General features: G+C 34.1%; 1 protein-coding gene across 7 annotated transcripts in view; it reads right to left on the bottom strand.

The window, feature by feature from the left end:
• MYCBP2 (MYC binding protein 2) overlaps positions 1 to 23,561 on the bottom strand; it is a 212,535-nt gene that overhangs the window by 49,365 nt on the left and 139,609 nt on the right. For 6 of the 7 annotated variants that reach the window (XM_042839182.1, XM_042839183.1, XM_042839184.1 and 3 more), the window contains exons 51-57: positions 21,021 to 21,137; positions 20,111 to 20,251; positions 13,988 to 14,062; positions 11,307 to 11,531; positions 10,284 to 10,416; positions 8,327 to 8,452; positions 3,662 to 3,823 (exon numbers count right to left, since the gene is read on the bottom strand). In XM_042839182.1, coding sequence (XP_042695116.1) covers positions 3,662 to 3,823; positions 8,327 to 8,452; positions 10,284 to 10,416; positions 11,307 to 11,531; positions 13,988 to 14,062; positions 20,111 to 20,251; positions 21,021 to 21,137 — 979 coding nt within the window. The remainder of the gene's footprint in view (positions 1 to 3,661; positions 3,824 to 8,326; positions 8,453 to 10,283; positions 10,417 to 11,306; positions 11,532 to 13,987; positions 14,063 to 20,110; positions 20,252 to 21,020; positions 21,138 to 23,561) is intronic. The other variant, XM_042839187.1, reaches the window with a different exon arrangement.

Here is a 23,561-nt window from a genome sequence, read left to right as displayed (position 1 = left end):
ACAGCAGCTCAGCACTGCAGCTTCTGCCTGGACTGAGATAAGTCAGGAAACAACAGCTGTGCTGAGGACACTGCTCAAGGCAAGTTGACAGGGCTATGGTGGAAGAGTTAGAATTGTGATAGATGAATCAAACAAAAGGATTTAATGCATCTCCAGTCTATAAATCTGTTCCTCATTTGTAATAGCAACTCAGATGTGAAGATAATAGCAGAAAGTTCTAACTTCTGTGACAGCAAGCTTCCTCCCTTGGTTGAGAGTTCAACAGCCATGTCTTAAATCTTACTAACTGCTGTTGAACAGTGCAACAAGATCCCGCTGATCTCCCTGTCTTGCTGTGTATGAGGGTTTTTATGACCTAGCACAAACTGTTGAAAGCTGAGAAACAAGACCTTGCTTGACCCTCCAGGATTTGATACACTTAGAATCCAAGCAGAAATTGGACATAATCACCAAAATGGAGAGATGAATTAATCAAGTAATGAGTAATAAATCTAGCGGCTGTCGGAAGCTGTGCTCCTGAGTAAATCTGTTACTGATGATCTCACAGTCTTCTTAGAAGTAAGAAAATTCAGGCATGAATAATTACAGACTGTTTTGTTGAAATAATCAAGGAAAATTCATGCGCTTTCTGTTAAAAAAAAATACTTTAAGCATAATATCTGAGGAAGTGGTTGTCCAAAAGCACTATAGTATTTTTTTGCAAAAAATAACCAGATGCTGTATCTGAAGAAAAAAAAGTTGTGAGAAACCCGTTCCCTCTTCCTCAAATCAATTTGAAAAACAAAAGAAAATAAAACCCAAGAACAGAAAGCATTCCTCAGAAAGAATAGCTAACTATTTTTTCTAAAGAAAATCTCTGGCAGAGTATTCATCATGATCAGATTAAAGTTTTTCTCCATACTTTGATACACTACTTAGGAAATAAATTTATGGGACATCCAAGATCATCTTAATTCCTCTCAAAATCATGCTTAAATATAAAACCTCCTTGAATAGACAGGCAGCAGAAAATGTAAGTGGTAGCCTAAGCTACTTACTCAGATTGTTAAATCAGAAAATGTGTTTCCATGTTGCCATATCTGTAGCCATGGGAATCTACAATGGGGGACAAATACTTTCAACTGTTAAACTATCACCAGTCCTTTTAATAGAACAGGTAACAAACATTTGCTTTAATTTTTAGATCTAAATTTATTGCGGTAAGCACTTACAAACAAAGGACATCATTTAAAATTGTAATTACATATGACTGCAGTTGACATGATATGGAGCCTTGGGATATGCTCTTTAAGGGATTTAACTTCTGATTACTTGTTTAGAAACAGGAAGCTATTAAATGCTTTTGAAATAATAAAGTGTTAAAAGGAATTATCTTACAGTTCAGTTATAGCTCAGAGTTGAACATATCAAACATATTAAAAAGCACAGCAAAATCAGATATAAACAGAATTTTCCTGTTTAAATATTTTTATTGCATTTATGTTAGTCTAATAGATGTAGACTGCTAATTCATTACTTTCTAATATGTATGGTTTCTAGAAATAGTATTTAATTTTCAAAGATACCTGATAATTTCCTTGACTATTAAATGAACATGAACACAGTCTTACAGCCTCACAGACAATGTTCTACCTTTATATCAAGTGTTAAAAGGATTAACAGATTTTCAGAAGAATAAGGATGTTCTAATTAAAAACTGTTTTCGCCTCACATGCTACTAGATTTTTCATACTGGAAACAAAAACTTTAATATTTCCCTCTTTCGTACATATAATTTACATTATTTATATGATATCATAAAGTAAATGACAACTTGTTAGGAAGAAGGTCCTTGTACCACATCACAGTTATGGCAACACAGTACACTAGTTCCGTTTGAGTTCCGGTTTAGTTTATACTGCTGGAAGCGCTAATAACCTAACTGGTTGAAATACTGTACTAAGCTATCAAATCAGACAGAAACATAAGATTATTTTATTTCTACATTTTTATTTTACTTATTAGACCAGCATTCCCCTTGGAAAAAAGGTCCTAATTCTGAATCCTGGATCTTTATTAGAAGAATACATAGACAGTAACTTAATTAAAAAAAGCTTACTGAGCAGCATATAAGAAAAAAAAAAGCTTTTCTTTTCATACATAAATACTAAATGATAAAAGTTTGAAGTAAGATCAGTAGGGAAATGTTAAATTAAATGTTGAATAAAACTCTGACTTTACTACTCTGGACAAAAAAATAAAAACAGAAGTGAAGGGAAAGAGCATACAATTGTCAAATTCCCAGTGATGGTGTGTTGACACTACTGGCAGTCACTTGCTTCATCTAACTAGGTTTTGGAACACATTTTCAGAATGTTGGTTTAAGCCCATATCATGCTTTTATGATTTTTGGTTATCGGTATTCTACATCATAACATCATGTAGTGCATTGGAAGTTAAAGTGTTAATTCTCCAGTTCCAGGCACCTGTCTGGAAAAGAACTACATACCCTAGGTGGCTCTGCGGTCAGAGAGGAGATACAACCCCTGGCAAGGTCACCTGATGTGCTCTTCTTCGTCAGGCTCCCCTCCCTGCTGCTCAACTGGACTGCACATCTCATCTCAACGTTATGAGAGGCCTATCCACCTTTCAGACTCTCTCTCATTATTAGCTTCAATTCTAATTATATTGTATTATGGTGTGTTATCTTGCATTCTGATACTATGTTTAATAAATGAGTTTGTTTCACCTCAGATCGTTGCCGCTGTTTTTAATTATTTTGGGGTCTCCTGTTTCCCTTTTCCAGAGGCGCGGATTTTGCGAAATCCTTCTGCCCTGCTAGTCACGGAACTGGGCTGAACCAGCCCGTAAACTGTTGACAGCCTTGTATAAGCACACAACGTCACTCTCAGAATGAGTCTGAAGCCAATGCAGAAGAGAGTCATACACTTAAATCTAATTCTCACTTGCTGCACTCCACTGAATACTTATTTTCTCGCATCAGCTGAACTGAAGCACTTTAGGGCCGTGTGAGACAAACTGAATTGACAGATATATGTCCCACAGGAAAGAACTGGCACTTCCAACTGTGGATACTTCTACAGGTAAGACAAGACCAACATGCTAGACTTGTTCTGCACACAAGCAAGAATTTACTGCCATATCTGCTACTCACAACGAATTTTCAACAAGCTTTCAATTTTCACTAAACAAAAATTAAACCTCCTGTTCTCCTGCCAGTAATCAGATCAGGTGCATCATAAAACTTGTAAGTGATGACAAAATCAGAAATTTAAGAAGAAAACTGAATAACTATGAATTTATTGCAGTCAATTTCTTATGTTAAGAGATTTATCAACATTTTGTACCATGAAAGGTATTTACCTTCATTATAAACCCAGACTTTCATGCAATATTGGAAATGCACTTTCATGAATGTTATCTACGCTGTAGGACACATACAAAAGCAAAATACTGTTAATATCAAAACTCAAATTGATCAAGTATACTTTTTTTAGGAGCATTAGAGAGCCTCACATGTGTCTGAATGATGAAAAACTAACTCAACAAAATAAAAGCAGAAAGGCGTGCTGAGGGATGATTAGAAGCTAGCAAGCAACTGAGGAGCAATGTAAAAGCTGCAGAAATGGACTGATGAGGCAGGTAAGGCTGACAAACTTACTCTGAAGCTGTGGCTGAGGCTGCTGGAAGGAAAGGGGCTGTCCGAACACAAATGGACTGTGGACTAGGGAAGAGGGAGGTTTTGCAGCTTGATCAAAGATGGAAGGAGCTGGGAGATTTGGCCGTGACTGAATGGAATTCAGTATGGCACTCAGTTGGTCACCTGTAGTGGGCAAAACAGTCAAAACTACAACCTGTTACTTGTCATTCTCTGGAACAGCAGAGTAAATTGGTGCTCAATTAATGTTTAAATGGTGATTATAGAGAAAGCTCTTATTTAGCCACAAACAGCTCTGGTTGCGGCTAAATACAAAAACCTCATCCCATGCACGGCAATAAAATTACTTCAAATTACAAGCAGGGTTTTTAAAAAATCATGAAAACACTACTCCAGTTTCTTAAAACATTTCAAAGTAGAAATTTCTATTCACTTGCCAAAAAAAAAAAAAAAAAAGTAAACCAAAAACAGAACAGCAGCCAAGAGAAAAACAGCATCCCTAGCATTTACAATAACACACACATGCAACAGAACATGCAGATAAAGATTAGAAAAACTGATGAGAGGGGAAGGATAACAAGTGTTTAGACTTCGGTAAGTGTGTTTCTATGCCTAGGTTTTGTAAATATTTGCTCGTTTTTGCAAATATCTTCAAAAGTATTTTGTCATGTTTTTCAAGATCAGACTGAAAATTATTTTTTAAAAACAAATACAATTTAGGAACTGACAGTGGTTTTCTGAAGAACTACAGATATTCACTGTGGGGCAAATGAAGGCCTTCAAAAAACTAGCATGTTAAAAGCATAATTTTAATTTCTAAATGTCAATTTTCAGAAGAGCCACATATAAGTGTTAGAAATATATGAAGCCTACAATAAGAAGGCAGAGTTCATCACATCACATTGTAACTTGAGGTAAACTTAGTCATATCAGCTCAGAGACACCACAAGTAAGATTATCTCAGATTTGAATGATCACCAACCAAATCCTAACAGCATCACTTCACTCTACAAATTCAGATCATTTTGAAAACATTCTACAAATTCTAATGCAGCAACTAATACAGAACTATCAAACGATTTTATCCATTGCTTTTTCATAGAATTAAAGAAAGACTTATGGGTATATGGAAACATACATTACCCTAAGAACTTCAATAATAAATATTTTTTCTTGATTTTTTGGTTTCAAAAAGGAAACAACAGAAATACCAGGAAACAGTTGGAAGTCCATGTAAATAATCACCTATTGGCATGAAGTTTATTCCACTGTTTTGCAAGTAGTATAACAAAAAAAGACTAGAATCAGTACTTGAGCAGCAATCTTTCCTACCATAATGACCCAAAAGGGAATGACACATTTGGCAAAGCACTATTATTCTCTTAAAAAAACAAAAACAAAAAACAAAACTATGAAAAAATAATAATTCCAGGTTAAGAGCTGCATAGCATTTTTTTTCTTCTAGATGTAACTTATGTTAACTATCAGAGAAAGAACCAACATTAGAATACAGGACCCAACTGGATCTTACAACTGTATGTGTGCAGTCTATATACCCTGCCACACATGTAAAAATTCTTGCACTGGTTTTGTTCAGAGTATGCTTTGTGCATCTTCAGTTGAATGTATGCACAATATTTCCAGATTTGTTTCAATAGCTGTATTTCCTCTATCACTGGGGTGTTGGCAGTATGGAGAAATATTTTTCCCGAGATATAGTATCTTAGATCTCCAAACAGTATATAAAGCAGAATCACATAAGCAAATGTCCTATCCTTTGACATTCTTGTATGAAATTCTCAGGCCAGTTATCTATGTAAGTGAAACAGAATTTGATTCAGAGGTCCCAAAAGGGTATATAAATTTTTGCCTATCATTAACTACTAAGTATATGTATTTCTATATATATCAATTGATTAACTTTTTGTCATTGAATACCTAATGTACATTATATAGAAAAAACAATTGTCCAGGGTACACATTCCAGAATCATCATGAAATTATTCCTTTCAGCCTTTCTTTCCTAATATGTTCTTACCATTGGTGCAGAGGGGATATTTGAAGAACAACCAGTTTAACAGTCTAATATTATCAACAGTTTTGCCACTGATAACTTTTTTCTATTTGAGAAATGATTTTTACAGAAGTATGCAAAGCCCAGCAGCCAGTAGTAGTAGTTCTCTTCTAGAATTGCCCTGTACCTGCTAATTCAGGTTTGCAAAACTATTAAGTGATTTTTATCAGTTTAAAGCCTAGTTTATGCCAAATATATTTTAAATATAAACAAGGAAGATGTTTTCTTCTAACATTTACTGATTCAGAACAAAATGGGATTCCTGTTACCTGCTTATTTTGATAAATTAATAAAATATTATTTTAGTTTTTTTTTTTTTCTCTGGACAAAGATTGGCAATTGCTTAAGTGTCTATTAAGCCATGGAATGTCTGGAATTTAAGTGTGATAAAATGCCCCAAAATGTGACGTTTTATAGGAAAAGCTAAAGAACTTTTTTGTTAGAATCGTTCCAGTTTGCATTAGAAGAATTCTAAATGAATAGGCCTAAAACAATTACTTGTTTTAAAGAGAAGAACCTCTAAGAAGAGCTGCATACTGGCAATACAGTAAACACAGACCTAATACTGGCTATCTTTACATTCAACTAATGCATGTAACTAAACCTGCATTTAAACTAGTGCATCCTTACACAAAGTTCTTTTGACAAACAGGCATATCCAATGGAACTGCTTCCTTGAAATTTTTCCTAATACACAGTGCTTGTGTTTTCAGTTCTTTCTTTTCCACAAAACTCAAAGCTTCTTAGATTTGTGAATGCAAGCTGGCAGTACATAAAATAATGATACATTAATTCTATTTCTTTTTTGCAGGGGCAAGGAAATATCATTACTCTTCCAAATATAGTTGCCAACAACTTTTTGCTGTTGTTTTTTTTGTTTGTTTGTTTTTTCCCAAGAATTCAGAAGCAGCTACAATATATGGAATGAATAAAGTCATCTAGCTAACTGCTGCTTATCTTTCTCCACAGCGTCTGCTCTGAACAGTTTTTTCTTGTACTCCAACAGCTGACCTTTACAAAGAAAGCAGACAAACAACATTTCTATGCGATTTCTGCAAATACTTATGTGTTTTGATGATTTTGCCCTGTAACTGAGTATGAGGAAGTTGCAAAAAAACAGTGAAGGAAACAGTAATTCATTACTTTTCTATGTCTACATGCTAATACTCACATTTCACTGCCCTTGAGTAAACTTTGTCAGTAGATTTACAGTTTTTTAGGGAACTTGATGCTATGATGCAACACCCTGATATAAGATGGTGACTAAATGACTCTTGGAGCTACAGTGGTAACTGCATAACTTGCAGGTTATTTGATAATTTCAGGTCCTGTTCATCAGGTAATAGAAGAGGCAGAGTTCTAATTAATGCTGTGGTTCCAACAAGAAATTACTCAAAAGCTCCTTAATGTTCTTTCTCCTGAATATATCTGACCGTATTTTAACCTTTCTATTTGAATAATAAAAGCTATTTGTATAATGGTATGTAATGGTAGAACTGTGGATATCATATATATATATGTCCTCCTATTAACAAGTTTTAATTCAAGATTTATTTATTTATTTATTTTAATTCAGAGACAACTTACAATATGTTCTGGTATTAAAATCACACTGCACACCTAAAGCCTACATTCTCACTGGCACTGACAGAGGACAGAGACGAGATGTCAGAGTATAATGACAGAGCTCTGTGCTTCAGTAATATTTGTTGAGGACGTCAGCCTCTGCAAAAGTGCCTTCCATAACTATTAAATATTCTTGATTTAATTAATGAATGAACAGAAGGCAAGCAATTTGAGTTTACTGTGATGGCTTATGTATGTTTACATCTCATCAATGAAATAAATCATATTTAAGAGAAACTACTATTTTATATCAGTAAAATGAGTAAGATGTTATTTACTTCCCAGTATTTGTAACTGGTATCTCTGAGTCTGAAAGGTAACTTCAGTTTTACAACATAAATCTCAAATGGTAGTCTGCCATCCAATCAAAAGCACTTCACATTTTAAGACAGGTTAGAAGTGTTTAAGAATGTTTCTGATCTTTTCAAAACTTCTTTTTCTAAATACAATTCCGTTCGTATCTTACTTGCAAATGTTTATTTTTCTTTTCTACATTATAGTGTTGTGCCTGGCATTTAGGAGGAAGTTTTTCACCCAGAGGGTGGTGACATAGTGGAACGGGTTGCCCAAGGAGGTTGTGGATGCCCCATCCCTGGAGCCACTCAAGGCCAGGGTGGATGTGGCTCTGGACAGCCTGGTCTAGTGGTTGGCAAACCTGCACATAGCAGGGAGGTTGAAACTAGATGATCATTATGGTCCTTTTCAACCCAGGCCATTCTATGATTCTATGATTACAGAAAGCCTCACCTGTCTATAACTTCCAAGCATTTGATGATGCTTTTATATAGAATACTTAGACTGAGTGAAATTGAAGTAAAGAAAAAAAACACCTTATAATTCATTGTGCTACTGATTTCTTCTTTTGGAGAACATCTGATGGTGACTAAAAAAGTATTAAATGAGTGACAAAAACATAAGCAAAATTAAGATAATTATCATTTTAAAAAATGTGAGTGAAAGAAACATACCTTTGTTATTTCCAAGGCCGTAATCAAACCCTTGTCCATTACTACAGCTCGTCCCCTTACTGAAAACTTGCATTGAAAATGGACTTGGAGGAGGAGTCTGAACGTTCTGATCTAGAAGAATTTGCTCTGCAAAAAAAACCCCATATCACTTTAGAATTAGATCTTTTCAGATTTTACACTGGAAAGATGAGTCACAAAGGAGATTTTTTTCTTTTTCTCCAGAGAGCACTCTTTCATTCTACTCAATTTTTCTCAGAAAGAAAAGGACATCTTTCTTCCATAGAGCTCAAGCTCTAAAAATGAAAAGATTGAGGAGTTAATATAATTCCGGTTTTACATTTGACAGAGTTGTTGAAACTTTTGTTGTCACGTGCCACTCAGGAATAGGCTTGAGAACTTATTTTCAGTAATATCACACCATTTGATTATTTATTTATTCTTTTGACAACAGCTGTTAAATTCATTTTTGAATTTAGCTTGAAGAAACTAACTCCTTAAGCGAGCTGAAACAAATCAACCTCATAGGGAATTACACCAAACTTTTACAATTCATAGAAGAACAAGTATTCTCAGTGAGAAATATTTAATGAAATCATGCTAATGAAGATTCATATTCATTTTTACTAGAAATTTGAAAAGTACGAAGCACTAGACAGCAGTATTTAATTTCAGGCTCCCCATTCAAATACAGATTAAAATGAATTCAGCAGAAGCCACCAAGACAGTCTGGGCACTACAGAGCACACATCTATGGAGAAGTTGAGAGATCTAGGCTTGTTTATTCTTGAAAAGCAAAAGCTAAGGGGAGATCTTACTTCTCCCTTCAATTACATATCTGGAAGAGTCAGAGAAGATGAAGCCTGACTTTTCTGGAAGGCTTAACTGACAGAACAAGGGACAACAAATGTTGCAATGTGTATAATTGTATTATGATTTTTTTTATCACTGTGAAGGTGGGTAAATACTGAAATAGGTTACCCAGAGAGGTTGGAACTATTTTAAATATTTTGACTTTTGCTAGACAATGGCCTGAGCAGCAACTTGTTCTAGCTGACTCTTCACCGTGAGTGAGGTTGGTCTAGATGATCTTCTCCTGAAGTGCAGATAATGTCAGATCACTCCTGTTGCATCTTTAGAGGGAACAATAGGTAAGTCATGATCTTGTACCTGAGAACTGTCAGATGGGTTAGTCTATCTATTAAATTGTTAAGGAATTAACAATTTCAGGATGCATCAGGGTTCTCACAGAAAGCATGTGAGGTAAAAGAAACATTTTAGATAAGTAATAAAGATCAGTCATGCTTGAAGTATGATCAATAAGAAGCATGATCAAAATAAAACTACAAATATGCAATAGCAAACTTTGGGCACTGAGTGGCACATGACAGCAACCTTTTGCTTATGTTACTTTCATTATTTCTAGTTCTTACTCAGTCTGAACATGAATTTATCAGGACAGAAATTCTGCATTTTAAGAAAATGTAATAATTCAGTGCTAACTAGAATAATTAGAAATGTAATGTTAATTTAAAATTCAGTGTCTAAAAAAAACTGTAATGGTTTTTTAATGGGATACAATATAGCAGAATTAAAACCAAAAAGGACATAAACAATTCTTTCTGCTCTTCTTGTCATATAGACAAAAAAAAAGATGAAAGTCTGAAAGAAGTACACAAGTACTTATTTGAAAATCATCCCTATAGCTAAAAGGAAGGATAGAATTATGACCCATAACTGGTACAGAAGAAAATATGGGGGAATATCTTCCCTGTTATTTAAAAAAAAACAGATCAAGAATGGTTGTAAACAAATTTGAAATTTAGCAACAAAGTAATTCAGAGGAAAAAAATATTAATTTGTTACACCTTTTTAAAACTCAGTTTCCTCTTTATTTATTTGTCCTATTTAGATTCCTTGTAATTTTTTTCTAAGTTAATTAGAAAACAGAACAACTTGCCATCTTCATGTCGGAGGTACTGGTTTCCACCTCTGTCTCTAGCTAACGACCACGCCTCGCCTTCATCGCTTTCACAGAACTCTACCATGCTGTTCTTATCCATTTGCACCCATGTACCTTCTGAATTAGTCACCTGTTGCACACATAAAAAAGCACAACATACTGACTTTGCAGATTATTCGGTAGTACAATTCAGCAACTTAATTCAGAACCTGAAAAGTACGTGCATTCCAATCTTTGTAGTATAACAAAAACTTTTTAAGTTTCTTAAATTAAGGCCACAGGCTGAGGCAGATTGAAGAACCAAAACCATTCATGGCACATTCACAGTTAGGAATATTTCCAATAATACTAAACCCGCTTATGTTTGGAAAAAGCAACACCAACGCCACAACTTTAGAACACTCAAACAAGCCTAAGTAAAAACTTGAAGGAGATATTCAAGGTATGCCTTCTTATGAGTTGGCTGCAACAACAGAATTGTAAGAGTGAGTTATATATAAAGCATTTGCGTACATACTAATTTTGTTCCTGACACTGTATTTAGGAAATAGCATGACACACTTCATCCTTAAGCCCTTCTTAACCATAAAACATCACAATTGGAAAACCGTGAACAGTAACAATAGTTCAGAAACTGAACAAATGAGTCAAAACAGTAGCAGAGAAACTTGTTAATTGGTTAGGTCCTAGAAAAAATTTTGTTTTTCGGTGAAACAAAATTCTTTCAAAGCATATGACAAAAACATGAAACAGAAACATCATTTTGTAAGGAATAGCGCAACAAATATACAAGAAAGCATATGAAACCACTTTACAACTTCAACATTATTTCAATGAACACACATCAAAGACAAAAATCAGAATTACATTAGTATTTAAAATGTAAACCAAGTTCAGAAGGTAGTATTTGTCATAAAGATTGGAAAAGCAAACCTGTACAGGAGCAGATTCTTTTGTTGAGTTTACTAGTTATATATTGGTATCTATGAAGACATGAACTGAAGCTACAAGGATCCATACCTCGCCCACTGCTTTGACTTTGTTTCCCAGAACTAACATTCCAATTGGGATACCTCTAAGGTTAGGGCAGCTTCTGATGTTGTGACCTGACGGGCCAGTCTTCACTACCTTGTACACTCCAGGACCCCCTCGAAGTAATGACATATCTTGTTCTTGCATCACTGCTTCCTGTGGGCAGTGTGAATTCAGATCTTTGAAAAAATCACCAGTACTAGATCTAGACTCCTGAGAAATTAAAAAACAAAAAACAGAAGAGAATAAAATCCATCACTAATACTTTATATAAGAAACACTTATTTCAAGAATGAAATAATTAAATTCCAAACCAAGAAGAGATACTAGTCACATTTCTAATTTTAGCATGCAATAATAAACTGAACTACTAGCAAATCATCAACTGAAAAGACACCCTGTTACTCCTGAAACAAAAGTGGCTTAAATGCACACATGCTATTTAAAAGGGAATTAGACACTATAAATATTTATCTTACCACTTTAACTAAAACTTGCTTCATACTGACATTTACTAGGATGTACATTCATTTCTCCTACTGTATTTGTGAAATAATATAGCAAAAAACCATGAGCCATATAAAAGGACATTAAATAGAATCTCTTTCCAATGATAAGCTTCTTTTTTAGCTTTAGTATTATAACACATTGCTACTTTAGGTTGACGGTAAAATGAAGACAAAGAATAATAGAAACATCATAAATTCTTATAAAAAGTAGTGCATATTTATTATTTTTACTCAGACAATAAAAAGGCTTGCAATTTATTTCACCTAGTACCAATTATAGATTAAAAATCCTCTCAAATTCAAACTGAGAAAATATTTTGTGTTTCCTATTTATAAAAATTGATAGTTACTAAAAATAGGAGAAATACAGATTTTCAATCAGTCATAGATAAATTAAATGCCTAAGAGGTCTACTATACTATTATACTGGAAAATCTGAAGGATTAGGGTAACATCAGAAGAAAGGAAGCGAGAAGCAGGAACAAGCTCTATTATGCTTAAAATACAAATCATATATGCTTTGAAAAGAAGATCTGAAAGTTATGAACCTAAATAAAGCCCTACTGGAGGAAGCCAGTGGTTCACTTAGTCCATATGTCTTCAGTCATAGTAACACAAAATGCTATTCAAAAGTAGCACGCAAGCCATTACCAGTGGGCCATCTTTTATATACCAGCATTTCTGAAGCCTGCTCTAAAAGTAGTGTCTCCTATTTTAATATGTTGGCCCATGACATCAGAAGCTAATGTTGGTGGTATGATAATAGAGGCTGAAGCTTCCTGCCAATTCATTCATTAATGCTTTGCTGAATACTTTTGTATACCAAACGGTGGATGTGACCACAGTGAGGCGGCAGGTGGTGCATTTCGGCAATGGCAGCAGTGATATGAAAGGCAAGACACGTTTTGAATGGCCAAGTACCGCTGTCACATCACCAAATGGAGAGCACCCATGCAAATCAGCTACTGAGGTTATTTTGTAGTTGAGAATTTGCTGTACCAGATAATGTTGTTGTGCTTTTTGTATCTGTTCCAGTTTCCATGGAAATAAATAGGAGGCATTACTTTGGGAGCAACATACGTAAAAACTTTTTAATATGGATGTTAGAGGGCATAATCCTACTACATTTATTGTCTGTTTATGAATCTGATTCCTACAGATTTAATTTCTTCTGAATTTGCTAATACTTTCTGCCTCCACAATCTCCTGCTACACCTCCTGCTGCGTAGAATACTTCTAAAAATCAGTTTTAAATTGAAATTCTAGTTATATTATTTCTTACTTTTTTAAAAATTTTACATTATTTCCTGTAATCTCTAATTAACATATTTTCACATTTTTTATTGAAGTCTGTGTATTATGTCCAGAGTTATTAATCAGCCTTTCCAAGAAACCTTTATAGAAAATGAACTTTCAAAGCTTTCAAGCTGAAGTTGGTCCAAAGAGAAAAACAAACAAAAAATGCATGCTATCCAAAGATAGTTTTAACACTCTCTAGATATTTATGTAAAGTAAAAAATTGCTTTTCTGAGGAAGAAAATCCAGTGAATAACACATTTTTATATCCCTAAACCAGTAGCACTTTGAGTATCATTTTCTTTACAAGGTTCATATGAAAGTTTAATATGAAAACAACACTGATCTCAAAATCACTACAAGGCTGTATAGATTTAGACAAGCACATAAGTAGATAGTTTAAACTGTTTAACTGTATGTAATATAATGCATTCCTACAATTCCATAATTTTAAGATTAAAAATGGTTTATGTATTAAATTTTTGCAGTCTTGCTCATATGAATGTAAACGTAGTTGAGACTGCAACTTAAAGCATACTTTAATAACATGAACACGAGAATGAATGTCTATTATGTTACTAGGCCATCTTTCTGAATTTCTAATTTTGTTTGTTATTAAAAGAGAATGCAACTTATAAATCAATGACAACTTAGCTCAACTCAGCTATCTACTCTAGTATTTTTATTTTACCATTGTAAAAGAAGAGATACAGACACAGCATTGTAAGTCAACCTTTCATTTGCTGTAAAAATAATTCATGGTAAAACAAACTTCAAGGAATATTTAATGTAAACTTGATTTATGAGGCAAAAAAAAAAAAAAAAAAAAAGATTCAATGTGACTGTTCCTGTCACTTAACTCACCTTAGGGGGTAAAGCTTTGGAAGTCCATGAAAAAAAGTCCAAATCCCTTACTCCTTGGCTAGCATTAAAGACATTCTGAGCAACAAAGTTTTAAAAAAAAGACATATATCAAGAAGAAAATGGGAACAAAGAAACATCGGAGGAAGAAGTTAGAAGCACTGTAATGCAAACTTTCTGCAGAAGTAATTTTACTGGTAGAATACTTCTTAAAAGGGAAAGCTTTGTTTTTCTGATTAAGTCACCTGAATCCATTGCCCCCCTTGGCAAATTATCTATTGAACAAAAACCATTAAGTATGTCAAAAGCTCTACATGGATGGAGTGTGTCATGCCATTTACTGTAACTAAGAGCCAGACATTTCTTATGAAGCTTGAGACTTGCATAGATAGATCCCACACTTCTGTTATGATGAAACAGTAGTTTGTTCTATCACAAACCACAGTTTTATAGCAAGACAGTCTGCTATTCTGAAAGAATTTCCATTATATCAGAACTACTGCACAAGGACTTTTGTCACCAATTCAGAACTCAGATGCACAAGAGCTAAGATCACTCTTTTGGAGAGAAACTCAACTCATTTGTACAAAAGATTTTGCTAGCATGCAGATAAAAATTGCACTCTGTACTGAAAGCAAAAATTTCGGAGTGTTTTAAGGAGAACAATCACTAAGATCTCATCTGTTTTATAAAATATACAGTACATTTACTGCTTTATAATGGAAAATCATTAAATGGAGATACCAGAGAGTTCACTAAGTTTATAAGCAACGAACCTATTACAGAAACATGCACTGCTGCACTGTGTATTTTTTGCCTACACAGAACAGCTAGGACAGCACTTAATAGCCATTAGAAAACACAATGTGACGTCTTTTCTCCATAAAAATGTCCATGAAGCTGTTTCTATGCATTTCAAAGAAATTGTCACTGTTCCTATGGAATTAAAGAATTAATAGTATATAGGCAGTAGTATCAAGAATCAGTATGGCAGGAACCAGTTAGCAAAGCCACCATTTAATCTGTACAAACTGATTTATCAAAACCTTACTTTCTATCTCCAGCTTTACAGGGGAACCAACTAAAATCCCTGGACAGATTCATATTAAAATTTAACAATAATTAAAGAAAAGGAAATTAATCACTGTAAGCAGAAATGGGCAAGTACAAAAAACATTTTGCATGCTTTGTCATATTCATTGAAAAAAAAACCACACCAACTTGTCAAAAATAAATAAATTTACTTCTATCATGAGATGGATTATCTAGCTACGTGTTGTTTGCAAAAATAATGTTTACATCATATTTTAATAAAGACAATAATTCATAACTGACAAAAATGGAGAAATTATCAAACACAATAATTCTGTTAGAAAGTATTACCTCCTCCTGACATTGAAAGTGGTACACAAGTAAAAGATGCTTTGGGGAATCAGGGGAGGCAGGGAGGTGTTAGACAGGAAGATCAGAGAGTAGAGGCGTACCAATTTCACATACATCTACAACAATTATGAAAGGCTCTATTTGCCTAATGATAGTTAGCTTCATAGACATCTAATGTAGCTTAGCAGACTGATGATTTTACTTTGCTGTATGTTTCGCATTTTGTGATGGACTTCTACTGTTGAAACAAACATGGATAATCCATACCCTGGATGATGAAGTATCATTTCAGTAATCTCTGTTGACATGCTATAAAGCTATATGTGAAAAACACACAGAAGAACTGGGACTGTGCTGGCTCATCAACACACGGAAGATTAAGTCAGATCCTCTCCTATGCTCTTGGAACATTAGAGCTTTCTGGCTTCCTGGCTTTTAGCATGTCATAATCAATATATGTGGTACGTAGTTGAGAAATAACTTTTAATTCAGAATAAACTACTACATGCAAGATTTTATATTTAGTTCTTAAGCTTATATTGGTAGATTTCAGTTTATTTTATCCTTCCCTTCCAAAAATTAAAAATAATTTCAGGAATCGTTCCTGGAAAAACTTCATATCTTTTTTTCTAATAAAGTTCACATTTCAGGAATCATAAAATTGAATTTAAATTACTTCACCACTGAAAATTAGCAAATGTTAAAACATTTAAAATCTCAGTACTATTTTTCAAAGCTGTCTTATCTAAAATAATCATCTAGATATTTTACCCAGCATACCCTCACTCTCCAATTGATTCCCATCATGCCTAAAATGATGATAGGAATCTGTTGTGAATGTCCTTCAGTGTTTTCATGGAAACATGGAGGCTCTGCAATCATGGAGGGTCTGCAATCACACAAGATAATCTACACACTGATTTTGCTTCTCTCTTTAACTATAGTAATCACTGGAAATGCAGTTTCTCAGTTCTGTTAGTCTATAGCGGTTGGGGAATGTAACAATCAAATTGAGCAGCAGAATAAAGAATTCCCTATAATTATACATTTGATATTTAAAATGAAGTAACAAAAATATTCAGAGTACAATATATATCTTTTTAAAATTCCAGAGTTTAACCAAAATATTACTTTCTATGACTTCCCATAGAACAAAACTGTTTTTCATTAGTTTGCATTGCTTTATGCTCTGTCTTCTTGAATGCAGAAAGAACAGTTAACTGATTCTGACAGAACAGAAGGAAAATTAAGTACCAGGACCTTAAGAAGCCAATCCAAAATCACCATATATGAAGGTGGGTTAGATGTGCAATTTGAGATCAATGTCTATTTAGTTACTCCTCACGAAAGGAGAAGAGCAAATATAGGAAAAGATCAGTCTACCAAACTTTTCTTAAGAAACGTAAATGGCCAAAACTAAGAATCTCTACATTCTCATGATCATTAGTCTTTAAATATAATACCTTTAATCACAATATATAGTGTACTGAAAAGATCTAAGATACTCAGTACTTGTTTTATCTTAAGATAAACAGTTAACGCCTATTAAAAAAAAAAAAAAGCAAATACAATATACATGCAAAAATGAGGAAGTCAACACTGCAGAAAAAATATTTTTCCTTTGTTCACTGTTGAATTAATGCAGTGATAAAATTGAGCTGTTACTGCTTTCTTTATAAAAAATCTTAAATATATTTTATGAGATACACTGAGAAATTTTACACACCTAACTTAGTATTACAAAAAACTTACATGTTTAAATTAATAGTGCTGTAATCAGAGTAGCAAACTACACATGAGTTGAATAAAAATTGTTTAGTAAAAACAGTGTGGGATTTATTTGAACAGGGAATATTATGTCTAATTCAGCCACTTGATTTTCCATACATATTTTTAGGCACATAAGACTTGAAGTGTTTTCCTCTTCTAGAGCCAAAACTGTTAAATCTGCTGCAGATCTTAGAAACTGTATTTATATTTATAACTGTATTTATACATATATAAACTGTATTTTATATATATATATAAAAATATATATTTATAACTTGTATTTATATATATAACTGTATATATTACTGATTTTTATTTTTACTTTTTTACTACGTCCTGTTCATAATGCTATTCAGTTACCCAATTAAACAGAAAAGGATGTGTAGACAGAAATTATTTCACATTTTCATAAACAGAACTTCTAACATTTCTTAATGCATCTTTTGCCACATGGGTCATTCAACTCTAGAAGACTGCATTTAGCAGATCTGACAACTGAAAAATACAGATGGATGTAGAGAAAAGGCAAACAACAAACACCTAAATTTGATTATTCTCATCTCACTGATTACCTCAAGAGACTTTATTTTAAGGCTTTTTAATGAGAAAGCAGTATTGCTTTACTCGATAAAGATTTGCAGGAAAGAGTTTAAAACTGACTTACAAAAATCAGGAGCTTAAAAAAGTTTACAAAATTTCATCATATGATGTACTTCCTAATAATATACTTGCATGCACTAAAAAATCTAAGATATTTAAAAGCCATGGAACCTTGATGTTTGTTTTGTGATTGTTAAGAAAGAAAAAAATATAATTTCCTTTCCTTTTATAATTACTAAACAAGCACACAAATTTTCATGCTTACATATGGTCATAATAAAAGTAGATCATTTGTCCTTCCAAGGATAGTAATAATAATAAAAATGAGAGAGATGCAAATAAACCTTCCATTCCTAAGTAGTTCAAAACATTTGTTAATATAACGATCATCTTAAAGTAGTAATTACTTCTCTGTAAGTTTTGCTGTGTTCACCACTGGCTCCTTACTGATCAGAAGCCACAAAAGCATGCAACTTTTACCTTTTGCTATTGAGGATGTAATAGAACTGGATAGTTGAAAGAAAATTAGTTAATATCTATCAGATCTTCAGAGTTCAAATGGAATCAAAACTATTTTGCAGAACTCTTTAATAAGAAAAAAAAGAAGTATAATATTCTATCTGAACCTTAAAGAAGCATTCACATAGTAAACTCTATGATGTGCTATCTTTCACATTTCACTGCATCTTGTCTACTTATTTAACCAAAATTTGATGTTATCAGAACTGGATATTCTGGGTTATATACAAATTGCTAAGTCATTTATTTTAAGTTTGTCTGAGAGAGCTAAATTTTCCTCTAGAAATGCATGTGTACTAAAACCATTTGAAACTGACAAACTACTAAGTCAGTAAGTTAGGAAGCTAGGAAGCTAGGCACTTCCATGACTACTGAGCTCAATAACATTCCCCATAGCAAATAAATAAAAAGCATTGGTAATAGAAAAAAATTCTGAAAAATATATAATGTGCATCCAGGCTTACAGATTTACTGAAGGTGATTACTTTGTCATGGGTGAATTCATTTTTATTATGGGTGAACTGCTGTATGAAAAGCACTAACATCTGACAAGTGCACTAGAGAAACTGATACTCAATAGTAAACTAAATTCAAAATTCAAGGAAGATTTTAAACAAAACTTATTTTTCCCATTTGCTCATATATTCTATAACAAGCTAGAAAAATGACTGTTGTCACTTGTTCAAGAGACTGATGGCTGAGTACGGAAATAATTTGCTTCCCAAACGCAGTATTAAAGTAGTTCCCAAAATAAAAATGCAATTGAATACAGTCTCCAAATAAAAAGATGTCAACAAAAAAATTTTAGACAAGAAGGTGAACAGGAAGATCTAGTCACATCTTGTAATGTTGTCAGAACATGGACTATAGCCACTGGGGATTTATGAACTGCCAGATTTAGCTACTTGCAAGCAGTCCAGCTTCACTGGAACTGAGGATGTATCAGTTACTATATTACAGGAAAACAAACGGTGAAAGCACTGGCTGCAAATTTTTAAACTAGTTGAGTATTTGCTAACTGTCTGAAGCTGCAAAAAGCAACTCGCTCATATAAGAAGGCAAATCCAATTTAAATAGCTGCATTAGCAATTAGAACTGGTTCTCACATCTCTGAAGAAATCAAGTTACTGCTCCATTTGAAGAATGCACAATAACAGGTGATCCAGAAGATCTGTACTTTCAGAATTTTTGGTGAGAAACATTGGTTTTGCTTATGTATGTATTTTTTAAAAACTATATCTTGTTGCCAGAAAAGTTGTAACCATATTTGAACTGTAGTGATTGTGTTCACTATTAAAGTTATCCAGATAAATTACGCTTTGCTTGCTTTTATTATAAATCCTACTTCTTAGTGAGCCTTATGTTCTGATTCTTTGATTAACTAATAATCTATAACTCAAGGATTCAAAAAAAATTTATGAAAAATATCAATGAAAAATAATAAAGATGAAAGAATGTGACATTTTTTTAATAAAACTGAAACAACAGCATCAACTGTAGGCTGGAAGCCTCTGCAGAAATCACCACATTATTGGGCCACTTTACGGACAATGAAGTGTTGCACTGAAAGCACCTGGTGCATAATCTAACAATTACACATTTTAAGACTACTGCAGCGGTCTTTCCACTTTCACATATCCTTTAAGATAAGAGTTCAACATAAAAAGCCTTGCACATTTCTACACTCCACCCTCATTACATAACAGCCCTCAAAAATGGAAACACATGTAAGACAGTATTTAGTAATTAAAATATTCTTTTACCTCAGGACTCACTTGCAGCCTTAATTAAAGAAAGTCTTGTAATGAGGATAGAGTGTACTTTGGATATTTTTCAAAGGCACCTTTTACTTACGTCAACAGGTACCAGAAGGCTCTTGCCAAGATGCTGGTTAAAAGAGAGACACCAGGCTTCAGTGTAACCATTCATGTTAGGAACATACTTCTTTATTGTCTCATCATTCAGCCTCAGCCAAACACCATCATCATTGTGGATCTATGGGAAACAAGCAACAAAAACGAGCCATGCCCTCCTGTAACTATTCTGTGGCTAAGGATTAACAGATATTAGACAAACAGCAATAGCAAGGAAGTAATTATCTTCACTGCATTGACAGAATATAAAAAGAGGCAGACAGGAATATTGAGCAAATCTGAATTTCAAAGTAATGAGAGTCATATATTTCCAGAAGGCAAGATGCAAAGATAAATTTAAAATCAGACAATGCAACAATAAGATTTGCTTTGAGAGAAAAGAGCAAAGAAAGCCAGGCCTTTTTAAGCTTACTGTTCCCCACTTTCCACTTTTTTACTGATGAATTAACTTAGTAAATTGCAAAAATATTCCTTGCATATGAAGTTACACAGGAAGTTATACATGCAAAGTAGTCTAATACAATACTGATCTTGTGAAAGTGTAAATGAAGAATATAATGAAAATTATACCTATATCTTTGAATTTTTATGTAGAGCTGAAATAGTAGGTCATGAACAACTAAATACTTAGATATTACTGGGAGATGAACTCCAGGAATTTTATTTCCTGGTATCACAATGACTGTTAAACAGATTTTCAAGTAAGGAAATAAAAAGAAAATGACAGTTCAAAAAAATTAAATTGGTGAATATTTAGATTTTTGCAATTTATACTCTTACGTACTCAAGTTGTACCTGTCAACATCTAGACATGAAAAACAACAACATTATTTGCATAGATTAACTTTACATCTTAGCCCAATTTTCAATAGAAATTTCTTATTAATTACCTCGTCAATGAAAGTGATGGATCCATTGACTTTCACTATGCCTATCTGCTCACTCTGAAGGGAAGGGTGGCTACGGATACGAAGCCCTGCACTGTCCTTGGCCACAAATTTGCGAACCTAAGAGAAGCAATGGAAGACAGTAAGGAAGAAAAAATTGGAACAGAGATCTCAGAGTAAAAAGAAATAGGTTTAACAGATTCTGAAATGCTAGTGACAAGATGGCAGAGTTACAGTTTGTTGCTAGTTTCCCATGGCTGCTGTGCATGATTTCACACTTTTTTTCTTTTTCAAACTATAACAAAACAAAACAACTTTTTGAAAATAGGTCAAGAAACAAATTGACTCAATCACTGAGAAATTTGTTACATCAGACAATGGTAAGTACAAGCTTCTGATTCTTTTTACTGCTCACCTACAATTTATGCATTCATGTGAGTTCCAAAGGACAGGCTTTCGTCTTAACAGTGTTTCCATTAACTGACTAACTGAAGATTACCTGCTCTTATTTGCCACTACCATAACATTGGTCAGCATTTTGGCAAACATATGGATACTTGCCTTAGTAAATAGCTTAAATAGCTTTTTGTAAACAGCAAAAGAGCAGTCATTTCTACTTATTTCTGAAGCAGTTTTTGAATAATTTCTTTCTTATTCACATGAAAGTTAGATGAGACACTATGTTATTAGTTTGATTTACTACAGCCCACAAAATCTCCCAGATATTTGCTCTTTTTTTTTTTTTTTTTTTTTTTTGGCTTTCAAGCATATATCAGGTAATTCACCCAAAGAAGAACAAACAACTTAAAATCAGAAACCAAAAAGATGGCTTAAGAAATGCGTGTATGTGTCTGCATTGTACAAAATCTTCCTTTGAAGGCTATTTTCAAACTCAACATTGAGAAGCTTATTAACCGAAGTACAAACTCGATCTTTAAATTAGCATAAATCACAGAATGGTAAGGAATCAACTCAGAAAAAAAAAAAGAAAGGTAATAATCAAGTGCATAAATTGCTTTTTTTGCTCTAAAGAAATATTTAAGAAATTGTATATACTAAAAGAGTTATTGTTATTATCACTACTTATTTTAAACAAAAATAATGTAAATGTTTTTGCATAGTTTAGAGAAAAAGAGTCTGAGTGGTCACCTCACCGGTCTCTAAACTTCCTGAGGAAGGGAAGCAAAGAGACAGGTGTAGGTCTCATCTCACTGGCAACTGATGACATAACATGTGTGAACAGCAGAGAGCTGTGCCAGGGGAGGTATCATTAGGAAAAACTTTAATGTGAGGATGGTCGAACACTGGAACAGGCTTCCTGGAGAAATGGTTGATTTCCTCACACCTGTCAGTGTTCAAGAGGCATTTGGACTATGCCCTTAGTACTATGCTTTAATTTCTGGATAGCCCTGAAGGGATCGGGCATTGGACTTGAAGATCTCTGTAGGTGTCATTTTCAATAAAATTAGATTATGCTATTCCATTACTTGTAAAAATAGAACAGATGTGGAATACTGAAACCCGAAAAAACAAAAACCATAAAACCATGACATTTCTCGACATAGAGAAACCTATAAACAAAGCCTTGCAAATTAGGGGAACCTAATTTTTACACTATTACCCCTAAATGTATCATCAGAAAATTATATGATGGGCTAGCTAGAGCTTTCATTAAAAGTTTTTTTTTAGAAGAAGGAAAATTCACACACAGGTCTTGGACACAAAAAGGCCCAGAAAGAGCATTTTTTGCCCTTGAAGCAGTTGCCATTTAATAGAAAAATTCAAACTGTAACTGCAAGCACAGGGATCACATCTGTGGATAGGCAACATAGCAAAAGCAGAAAAGTTATCTTATGCTTATTTCGTACAAGAACAACCAACTTAATTGTATGAGTCTTGCTTCTGATACAGCACTTCTCTGCTTGGAATATTTCCCTACAGCATAACAGCTCAGTAACTTACTAGTCACAGAATCACAAGGTTGGAAACGACCTGCAAGATCATCCAGTCCAACCACCCTCCCATTCCTATCAGTGCAACAAGCTACTAAACCATCTCTCGTAGCTCCTCATCCAGGCGCCTCTTGAACACTGCCAGGGACGGCGACTCCACCACCTCCCTGGGCAGCCATTCCAGTGCCTGACCACCCTTTGAGAGAAAAAGTTTCTCCTAATGTCCAACCTAAACTTCCTCTGGTATAACTTCTTGCCATTTCCTCGGGTCCTAGTATTTGCCTGGGAGAAGAGGCCAGACCCTTTTGCACCACAACCTCCCTTCAGGAAGTTGTAGAGTGCAATGAGGTCTCCCCATAGCCTCCTCTTCTCCAGACTGAACAATCCCAGCTCCCTCAGCCGCTCCTCGTAAGACTTTTGCTCCAGACCCCTCACCAGTTTCGTTGCCCTTCTCTGGACACGCTCCAGGGCCTCAATGTCTTTCTTCTAGTGAAACACTGCCCAAGACACTTCTTCCACAGAGCATGCACTAAGTGGGCTCTGACCAAAGGTGATTAATGCAGAAAGGCACAGCAACTAGGGACCTTGAGTT

Source organism: Centrocercus urophasianus, unplaced genomic scaffold, assembly GCF_019232065.1.
Source record: "Centrocercus urophasianus isolate 14NV4802_14NV808 unplaced genomic scaffold, USGS_Curo_1.0 seq_9, whole genome shotgun sequence".
In the NCBI taxonomy this organism is placed as follows: domain Eukaryota; kingdom Metazoa; phylum Chordata; class Aves; order Galliformes; family Phasianidae; genus Centrocercus; species Centrocercus urophasianus.
Note: the sequence above shows the minus strand (reverse complement) of the source record. Positions and strands in the feature narration are given on the sequence as shown.